Source organism: Lynx canadensis, chromosome X (genome assembly GCF_007474595.2).
Source record: "Lynx canadensis isolate LIC74 chromosome X, mLynCan4.pri.v2, whole genome shotgun sequence".
In the NCBI taxonomy this organism is placed as follows: domain Eukaryota; kingdom Metazoa; phylum Chordata; class Mammalia; order Carnivora; family Felidae; genus Lynx; species Lynx canadensis.
In genome coordinates this window covers 46477784-46488579 of record NC_044321.2, presented here as the reverse complement: position 1 = coordinate 46488579, position 10796 = coordinate 46477784, and the positions used below count along the sequence as shown (strand labels likewise).

The 10796-nt window shown below is 36.0% G+C and overlaps 1 protein-coding gene across 1 annotated transcript in view; it reads left to right on the top strand.

The window, feature by feature from the left end:
* The first annotated feature begins 1373 nt into the window (after positions 1-1373).
* WNK3 (WNK lysine deficient protein kinase 3) overlaps positions 1374-10796 on the top strand; it is a 150705-nt gene continuing 141282 nt past the window's right edge. Inside the window, exon 1 of the mRNA XM_032592193.1 lies at positions 1374-2019. Coding sequence (XP_032448084.1) covers positions 1483-2019 — 537 coding nt within the window. The 5' untranslated portion in view covers positions 1374-1482. The remainder of the gene's footprint in view (positions 2020-10796) is intronic.

The window sequence follows — 10796 nt, the reverse complement described above, 5'->3', positions numbered from 1 at the left end:
GACAGCTTGGAGCCTGGAGCCTGCTTCCGATTCTGTCTCTCCCTCTTCCTCTGCTCCTTCCCTGCTTGCACTCTGTCTCACTCTCTCTCTCTCTCTCTAAAAATAAATAAACACTAAAAAAAAAGGAATGGAATTCTGATACATGCTACAACATGAATGAACCTTAAACATTATACAAAGTAAAATAAGCCAGACACAAAAGGACAAATATTGTATAATTCCACTTATATGAAATACCTAGAATAAGCAAGTTCATAGGGACATAAAGGAGAATAGAGATTACCAGAGGCTGGGAGGATGAGCAGTTTTTTAAAAAATTTTTTTTCAACGTTTTTTATTTATTTTTGGGACAGAGAGAGACAGAGCATGAACGGGGGAGGGGCAGAGAGAGAGGGAGACACAGAATCGGAAACAGGCTCCAGGCTCCGAGCCATCAGCCCAGAGCCCGACGCGGGGCTCGAACTCACGGACCGCGAGATCGTGACCTGGCTGATGTCGGACGCTTAACCGACTGCGCCACCCAGGCGCCCCAGGATGAGCAGTTTTAATGGATATAGAATTTCAGTTTGCAATGATGAAAAAGTTCTAGAAATAGGTACTGGTAATGGTTGTACAGTGTTGTGAATGTACTTAATGCCACTGAATTGTACACTTAAAAATGGCTAAATGGTAAATTTGATATTAACTATATTTTACCACAATAAAAAATACTACTATTGGATTAATTTCAGAATTTTAGATAAAAACCACTTACTGAGAAATTATGTGCTTATTTTACTTATTTTGTGTTACCTTGTAGCTAAAGGTTTGGATACTTGTTTTATTTATTTATTTATTTATTTATTTATTTATTTTTTAATTTATTTATTTTTGAGACAGAGAGAGACAGAGCATGAACGGGAGAGGGTCAGAGAGAGAGGGAGACACAGAATCTGAAACAGGCTCCAGGCTCTGAGCAGTCAGCACAGAGCCCGACGCGGGGCTCGAACTCACATACCGTGAGATCGTGACCTGAGCCGAAGTCGGATGCTCACCCGACTGAGCCACCCAGGCGCCCCTGGATACTTGTTTTAAATATGATTGATTGATAGATGGTGCTGAGAACTAAGTTCCTAACCAACATTCATGCAGTATGAAGACTTATTGAGCTATATGCCAAGTAGTCTGCTAGGCATTGAGGACTACAGTGGTAAACAAGATAAGACACAGTGTGTCCCTGGAGTGTGCTGGTTGCTAAGATTGGACAGAAAAAGAACAAACTTCTTATTAAGAAAAAAGGGATTAAACAATCAGGTGACTTGTTTTCTCCTTAATGATTTCCTTTGTGGGGTGATTTTAAAATATCCTTTCCCCCTCCCTTCAGGTTGCTATGGAAACATAATGACCACATAAGTGGAAGTCCTTTCTGATAATCCTGATACCTGAGATGTAACTGGACTAAAGAGTGGAACAGGAAAAATTTTAGTGCTAACCTCAATTACAATGGCTACTGATTCAGGAGAGCCAGCTAGCACAGAAGATTCTGAGAAACCTGATGGAGTTTCATTGGAAGACAGAGCTCCTCAGGTTGCAGCAACTTTGACAGTCGAAGCTAGACTAAAAGAAAAAAACAGTACTTTCTCTGCTACTGGGGAAACTACAGAAAGGAAGAGGTTCTTCCGAAAGAGTGTTGAGATGATGGAAGATGATAAAGTTGCTGAATCTTCCTCCAAAGATGAGAGAATGAAGACTGCAACAAATATTCCAAGAGTAGAAAAGCTTCCTACAAATGTGCTGGGAGGTGGACAAGAAGTTAAATATGAACAGTGTTCAAAGGCAACTTCAGAGTCCTCAAAAGATTGTTTGAAGGAGAAAAATGAAAAGGAAATGGAAGAAGAAGCAGAAATGAAGGCTGTAGCTACTTCTCCTAGTGGCAGGTTCCTGAAATTTGACATTGAGCTGGGAAGAGGAGCATTTAAAACAGTATATAAAGGATTGGACACTGAAACATGGGTTGAGGTTGCTTGGTGTGAGCTGCAGGTGGGTATATAATCTTTTTGGTTTTAATAAATTCCAGTTTTAGCAGGCCTGGCCTTCTGAATGATCCAGGATTAATATGTATCATGGATTTAAAAAAAAATTGAAAGGCTTGTTCCCCACCTCCCTGAAATGATGCTCTTTCCCTAGATCCTCTTAGGAGCTCCTGGAAGCCTTTTTTCCTCTTGGTCTTTTCCCTTCTCTTGTTTTCCCTTCTGTTTTAAAGGGGGGGAAAAGCCTATCAATGCCTTCTTTGGGAAAATGTTCTTAATGTATTAACCTTGGGAAATTTCCCCCAAACTCTTGAGGTCTCATTTTGAAAACTTTTAGTAAATGTATGCCTTATAAGTTAGTTGATTATTATACTAAATATTTAGGAGTGTGATATGTCAGGGATATATTTAATGCAATTCCTACCTTTTCTCTTTTTATTTCAACAAATTTTTAGGGGTTCGTATGGTGTTTTTCAGAACAATGTTATGCTTGATTCTTTGAGGGCTTCTATTAATATAAACTTGCTCAATACCTTTAAATTTACCTCAAAGAGGATCTCTGGAAGGAATAATAACCAGAACCTACTGAGGTTAGTCAACTGGAATGTGTTTAGAAAGGAGAAATGAGAACAACAGAATAGTCGAATTACCTAGATATTTGGTTCCATAATAAATGTTTCTGAGGTACTTTTAACTAATGAAGTGCTAGAAGGGGTTATAGTAAGAATAGTTTCAGAGAGATGTAGTTCAAATATAAGGAAAACCTTTGTGACCTCAGTCAGCCCATGGGAAATGTCAGTGTTCACATGAGATGCTTAAAATTAAGATTGAATAAAGCAAGTTGCTAAGTACAGGTTTTTGTTTTTTAAATTCCAGTGGTTTCTGTGCATGTGGATGTGTACATATGTGTTGTGATCTCACCCATTCTGAATTTGCTGTAGGTTACCATTTCCTAACTTTACTGTCTGTCAGAATTAGTGTTTGCTTCATATGCAGATTCCAGAGCATGGTGTCAGAGATTCAGATTCAGTAAGTCTGGGATGGGATGCAAGACTTCAATTTTAACAAGCTTACAAAGTGTTTTGAATGTAGGAAGTCCCTTGACTCTAGGGTGTAAGTTACCTAGCAGTCAAGCCATTCTAGTAGTTCTTCAAAGGTGGGTGCATGTGTGGGTTTGCTTGGCTTTCTTCTCACCCCCTTGTACCCCTTTCAGAATTTTATAAGGTCTGTGACATAGTGGAAATATTAAGTAATATGAGAAAATAAATATCAAAATCACCTGAAATTTCAGTATTTTGAGGATGCTTTACACATTTTAGGATAGATATTTCTGGACTCTTTTTTTTTTATTTTTTGCAAAAATGTATAATATATGACTATTTTTTCCCCAAACAGTAGGATCTTTAAGGTTTTACAAAACCTTTTCTTTTTACTTATGATGAACATCTTTTCATTACCAGCAATTGTGAGTTTACATCATTATTTTTTAAAAAGTTTTATTTGTCAGAGAAAGAATGCGCATGCATGGGGGGGAGGGGCAGAGAGAGAGGGACAAAGAGAGAATCCCAAGCGTGTTCCAGTGCTGTCAGCGTGGAGCCTGATGCGGGACTTGAACCCACGAACCATGAGATCATGACCTGAGCCTAAATCAAGAGTCGGACGCTCAACTGACTGAGCCACCCAGGTGCCCCATACATCATTATTTTTAATAGTGTCACCCTTTATAAGTTATTTAATCAGTCATCTGTTGTTGGACCTCTAGAATTTTTTCCAGTTTTTCACTATTATAACCACAGTTGTGATTAACATACTTGTATATATAATGAAAATATGTACATTTTAATTTCATTTCTGCATTGTGACATTGGTAACATTGATCTTTGAGTGATACTCTGTAAATGGAGGAAATAATTTCCATTCACTTGTTAGTAGAATACATAGTAAAGATATGTTAAGTATTTTGCAAATTGTATACTCTAGCTATATGTTAAAGGATGTTTAGGTAAAACTTAAAATACTCTAGTGACAGGGACTGCTTAGGGGAGTGCCTTCTATCATTCACCTGTGGAAAGACTAAGAGAGTCCATAAGGTCTTACTACTCAAAACGTGGTCCCTGGAGCCGCAGCGTGGACATCATCTGGGAGTTTGTTCGAACTGCAGGTTCCTAGGTCTCAGACCTACTGAATCAGAATCTGCTTCTTAGTGGCATCTGCAAGGTGATTGGTATGTATAGTAGTGTTTGAAAAGCACTGAAATAAGGGACCAGTCCAAGAGCTAGCTGAATCAGAGGAGGAATTCCTTTAATACACCAACTTGAGCTTTGTATTGTATCATACATACTGATTCCTGATATTTGCTGCAGACTTTCCAAATCAGAATCTCTAAGAGATGGGCCTGTGAGACTTATTTTTTGAAAGTTCCCCAGTTGATTGGATACATAGCCAGATTTGGGAATCTCTCCTGTGGAGCAAATGTAAATATATAAAATACATTTTTTAATGATTATTTTTGAGAGAGAGAGAGAGAGAGAAAGCATGTGTGCACATGTGTATGTGAGTTGGGGGAGGGGCAGAGAGAGGCAGGGACAGAGGATCTAAAGCAGGCTCTGTGTTGATAGCAGAGAGCCCAACGCGGGGCTAGAACCCACAAACTGCAAGATCATGACCTGAGCCAAACAAAGTCAGATGATTAACCAACTGAGCTACCCAAGCGCCCCTAAAATACATTTTAATTTACACCAAGAACAATTGCAATTTTGTATTCTGAAAGGAATGTCAGAATTAGTGGACTTAATTGGTACAGTTTTTAGACATCACTTCATTTTCTGCTTATTTGGAATTAAGAAAAACTAACTTATGAGTTCTATGCAGTTTTTAATGTAGAATTTCTCATTTTTTTCCAGTTTTATTTATATTATAATTAAACAATTTTGTAGAAAAACACCCCATTGAATAGTTTAACTGTTTAAAGTATTCCAAATTCTTTTCCAACCTTTGTTTATATATATGTGTGTGTGTAGTATATAAAGTATTTCCATACTTTTGTTATCAATTTGATATGTATTTTTTGCTAACATCATTAAAATATTTATATTTTATTGCATTCATACCACCTGTTGCTTAAATCTTCTTCCCTGAAATTAGGCAGTTCTTTTTTTGTTTGTTTAATTTTTTGCATGTTTGATTTGAAAATCACAGCTTAACAAAGTCTTTTTATACCTTTTTCTCTTGATGGCATTTCCCCCCACTGTGGATATTTGAGCCTTATGTAACAGTTGCTAAAAGCACCAAATCCATTTGTTTAGAATACATTGACCTTATGGCAGTGCAAAGAACCAGAAAAGATAAGATTTTACTGCTGATATTTGACTTTGAGGATGTTAAAAATAAACAAACCCTTTGAAGACATAGGTCAGATTTAGGATTTGGCCATAAACATCTGCATTTTAACAGTTTGTCATAGTTTATGGTTTTGGTAACTTGATTTATACATCAGTGGAAAGGCTGACCTATTGTTCTTTGTAAAGAACTTGGTAAATTCTGATAAATTGGTAATTTACTGTGAGTGAGGCTATCAGTCATAAGTGCTGTTGGGAAGACTGTTTATTTTAGTTCGTGATGTTGAAAGACCTGGTCAGATGTTACTGAAAGGCCTGTTTAGTTACTCTTAGAAGGAGTCAGTCACAAGAATTTGTAGTATTTTCCTCTTCTAACAACTTGAGAATCAACAGCACTCCCCTTTTACACATGGAAACATAACCAGCTTTTGCTTTACTATAATTTGGAAAAACACGTCCACTAGTGTATTTGTCATTTGTTTTATTGATGGAACTGAGTTTGCACATAATGGGGCTATTTTCCGAATGGAGGGACATTTTTTTATTTGACTTTCTAAAATGTATTTGACTGTTCTTGTAATAAGCTTCACTGTAGGGTCACATATGTGACTGTGTGCTTCTCAGGGTAATTAAATGGGCCTCCTTTTCTATTTTAACCTAAAAAAATTTTAAATTTTAATCCCAATATGGTTAACATACAGTGTTATGTTAGTTTCAGGTATATAATTCCATACATCATCCAGTGCTCATCAGGACAAGTGCACTCCTAAATCCCTCTCATCTATTTAACTCATCCTCCTACCCACCTCCCATCTGGTAATAACCATCAGTTTGTTTTGTATAGTTAGTGTCTGTTTCTTGATTTTCCTCTCACCACTCTCTTCTTTTTTTCCCTTTGCTTGTTTGTTTTGTTTTCTTAAATCTGACACTATGAGTAAAATCATATAGTATTTGTCTTTCTCGGAGTTATTTCACTTAGCATTATACTCTCTATCTCCTAATGGGCCTCTTTTAAGTAGCATCTAACAAATAGAGCACTAACAAGTCTACCTATAGTCTCTGAGCTGAACCAAAAATGGCACTGAAAAGAAAGATTTTTTTAAATATGAAATTTGTTGTCAAATTGGTTTAAGATAGATTTTTTAAAAAAGACACAGTTGACTGTAGCAAGCTGACCTGTTGAGTGAGCATTCTAATGTTCTTTCATTATAGTAGTGAATGTATTCAGAGCAGTGCAATGGAAGTAGCAGTTTAAAAATCCATATTTCTACACCCATCAAAATTGTGGGGAAACTTGTTTCCATTTTATTTTCATTTATCATCTAAAAGCACTTTGGGGAAAAGTGTATTTTTCAATACCAGCCCTACATTTAATTGTAAAATTAGAATTAGATAATAATATGAAAACAGCTGAACTTCCAAAAAAATAAAGAATAAAAAAATAAATGCTATAATTTCTATTTTTGAATAAATATTGTAGTCCCAAAGTATTCACTCTGGGATACTTTTGCTCTCAAAATATTTTGTTTTGGCTCTCTTGGAAATGTTTCCAGATTCTGTTTGACCACACACAAAAATGCTCCATTACATATATAACATACCCAAAATAGTGTTACTCAGTTTGATTCCCCCACTCTCTTCTGACCTAGCTCTCAAAGTGTAATATTCTCATGGATAAAGAAGATTACATTGAAGGGAGGAAGGATAAAGCTTGTTGCTTAAATATATATGTGCTTGTCTTTTTGTTTAAAAACTAGTCATGTAACTTTATCAAGTATAAACCAAAGGCAGGTATTTTCATAAAATGACGAAGTGTGAGAGTAGAAGGAGACAGACTTGGTTTGGGAAATAACATTTATTTTCCCAGTTAGTTCAGAGTTAGTTTTGAGCTAACTATCTGTTTGATTGATAAAATAAACTGATACATCTAGTAGTCTGAATAATTGCACTACAAAGATGTCCATGTCCTAATCCCTGGAATTTATGAATATTTTACCTTAAATTGCAAATTATTTATAGATGCAATTAAAGATTTTGTGGTGAGTAGATTATCCTACATTATCTGGGTGGGCCAAAGGTAATCACAAAGATCCTTAGAGGGGAAGGATTGTCATAGTCCAAAGGAGCTCTGACAATGGAAGCAGAGGTTGGAGTGAGGCGATTGATGGCAGTGGGCAATGAACCAAGGAATGTGGGCAACCTTTAAAAGCTAGAAAAGACAAGGAAACATTCTTCCTTAGAGCATGCAGAAGGAACACAACCTTGCCAATTACCTTGATTTCAGTCCAGTGAGACTCATTTTGGACATCTGATCTCCGTAAGTGGAAGGTAATAAATTTGTGTTGTTTTAAACCACTAAATTTGTGGCAATTTATTAAAACCAAAATAAGAAATGAATACAATACACACAGCTGCCATTCATTCATTTGTTCATTCATTCAACAAATATTCAGTTCTACAATGTATCAGAACTGTGCTAAGTGCTAGGGTCATACTGGGGAGAAAAAGCAGACACAGGCCCTATTTTCATAAAACTTACAGTAGACGGAATTTATACTCAGTAAGAAGAAAGCTTGGAAATTGGAATTAGTGAAAAGATCAAAGGTTTGTTAAATATAGGTTTGTTTGAAGGAAATGGTAGAGTTGGGAGTATCGGGCAACAGGGATACCATTCCTTTACTACTTAGTTTTCTTTTTTTAACTTTTTATTTTGAGATAATTTGCTACTAACTGAAGAATTTGAAAGATAGCATAGAAAGTTCCTGTATGCCCTTCACTCACTTTCCCTTTATGTTAATATCTTAACCAGAGAAAATTGATCAAAACTTAAGAAATTAAAATTAGTATAGTACTATTGACTGAAGTACAGAATTTATTTGGATTTTGCCAGTTTTCCCACTGATGTGCTTTATCAATGTGGTGATCGATTTAGGGTCCCACATTGCATTTAGTTGCTACATCCTCTTAGTCTCTTCCAGTCTGTGACAGTTCTTCAGTCATGTTTTTTATGATCTTAAACTTAAAAAAATTTTTAATGTTTATTTTTGAGAGAGAGAGAGAGGGCCAGAAAGAGGGAGATAGAGGATCTGAAGCAGGCTTCACAATGTGAGCACAGAGCCCAACACGGGGCTTGAACTAATTGTGAGATCATGACCTGAGCTGAAGTTAAGAGTCAGTCGCTTAACCTGCTGAGCCACCCAGGTGCCCCTGATCTTGAACTTTTAGAGTATGGCTCAGTTTTTTTTATAGAATGTCTCTTCATTGGGGTTTGTCATGTTTTCTCATTATTAGATTTAGGTTATGAATTTTGAGAAGAATACCAGAGAGGTGATACAACCTTCTCAGTGCATCATAGCAGATGATGTTGGTGTGGATTACTGGTAATGATAACCTGATCATTTGGTTAAGATGGTTTCTAATAGATTTTCTGTACTGTAAAATTAATAAATTTCCCTTTGTAGATTAATACATACCTTGGGAGGAGATACTTTGAGACTATGCAAGTATCTGTTTCTCCTTAAACTTTGTCCAATTGTTTTGGCAACAATTGGTGTATATCTTGCCTGTAATAAGTATTACTGTGGTATTCTAATGGTGATTTTCTACTTGCCACATTCCTTCCACAGTTATTAATTGGAATTAACTCTTAGTTTTATGTGGTTTCTTCCTAAGTATGACCGTTAAGTTTCTAAAAGCCCAACAATTGGGGAATTTGTCATTGAGGAACTTTAGTATATTTTAAATTATTAATAATGACATCATACACTTTCCATTTTTCAAAATTAATGTTAATTGTGCACTGTATAAGTACCTGGATAGGTACTTAATTTGAATAATTTATTTAGTCTTTGCAATAGTTCTATGCGATAGAGATGATTAGTTTTCAGATGGTAGAACTGAGGTTTAGATACATTCAGTAACTTGCCCAAAGGGGTAGAGCAGGGATTTGTATTCATCAGTGGTATATAAGAAACATTTATATAGATGATTTAAGAATTTCCCTCTCATCTTTTGTTTTAATCATTTTAGAACAATTTCTTAAATGGACCCTGTTTAAGGTTCTTCAAATTAAACTACTAAGGCTCAATGGATACTTAATAGTGTCATTTAAGGACACACCCTGGCTTGGGGCCTCTGAGGAACAGTTTAATGGCTGGGTTGCCTTGGTTCAGTGTCTGGCTCTCATCTTTTGTCTGTGTGCAGAGATGGTTAGACATGTTGGGGAGACTAACTTGCACTAATTCAAAAGCCTAAATCTAGGACACAAGTTTATTAATTTAGAATGAAGAATATAGTTGGTAGGTCAAATGTTCTGTTTGGTCTGTGGGCTAGATACAGAGGACACTAAATTATAATGAGAAAGTGGCTTGGCAAGAATAGAGTCAGAACAAAGGAACTAGATGTTCCTGTGTGTGTTCTGCCACGACCATAGACCAAGTAAATGAACTGTATGCTCAGGTCCTGTCTGAATGAGGACATCCTCTTTGTTCAACAGTACTGGTAGACAAGTGAACCTGGTTCTGTATTTGGTTCATTCACCTTCCCATGTGCTATCTTGACTACCATGGATGAGCACTATTTTTAAAAGAATTGATACTGTTGCTAAGAGCTTTAACATGCTAATTAATGGCCAGACCCTGACTGTTACATGCTGATTTTTTTATTAGTATGTTGATGTTACCATTTACAGATTATTGTTATCTTTTAGTTCTGAGACTCTATACCATCTCTCCAAGGAAAGTGGTTTGTGAATGAGGTATCTGCAGTCGTTGCTGTGAATACTGTTGATGAGAGGCAAAGCAATGAACTAGAAAGTGCTCAGGATTCAGAATATGGCAGACCTGGGTTCCATTGTTGCCTGTGCCAGTTGGGTACCTTGGGCAAGATAAACAACTCAACAGTTTGGAAACTTAGCTTTTTACTTTTCAAAAAAGAATTAGAATTAATATTTCTGATATGCAAAGGACAATAAAGAATAACATGATGGAAACTGGGTATCTACTGCTCAGCTTGAAAAAAAAATGTTGAGGATCAGAGATAATTATTATAAAACATGTGGTACGTGTTTGAGTGTTCAGTAAATGATAGTGATAAAATACTGAGCGACCTCATATTTATCCAGAATATTTATTGATAGACTGTTTTGTAAGTTAAACACCATTTTGAAGCCTTCATTGAACTTGTTATAATACTTGAACAAGTTATAATACAGCTTTTATAACATTGTTGATGATTTCTTCCTTCACATTTGCAGAAACAGAGCCACATAGCCTCTGACCTGGTTATGTAGTTCATTGTTGATGTTTGCATTAAGAGACATAGCTGATAAGGCCATAGTTGACCTTTTGGAAATGAAATACTTCTTTGTTTTGTTTTGTTTTTATTTTTTAATAGTTTTTATTTAAATTCCAGTTAGTTAACGTACAAAAAGAAGAAGAAAAACCAGTAT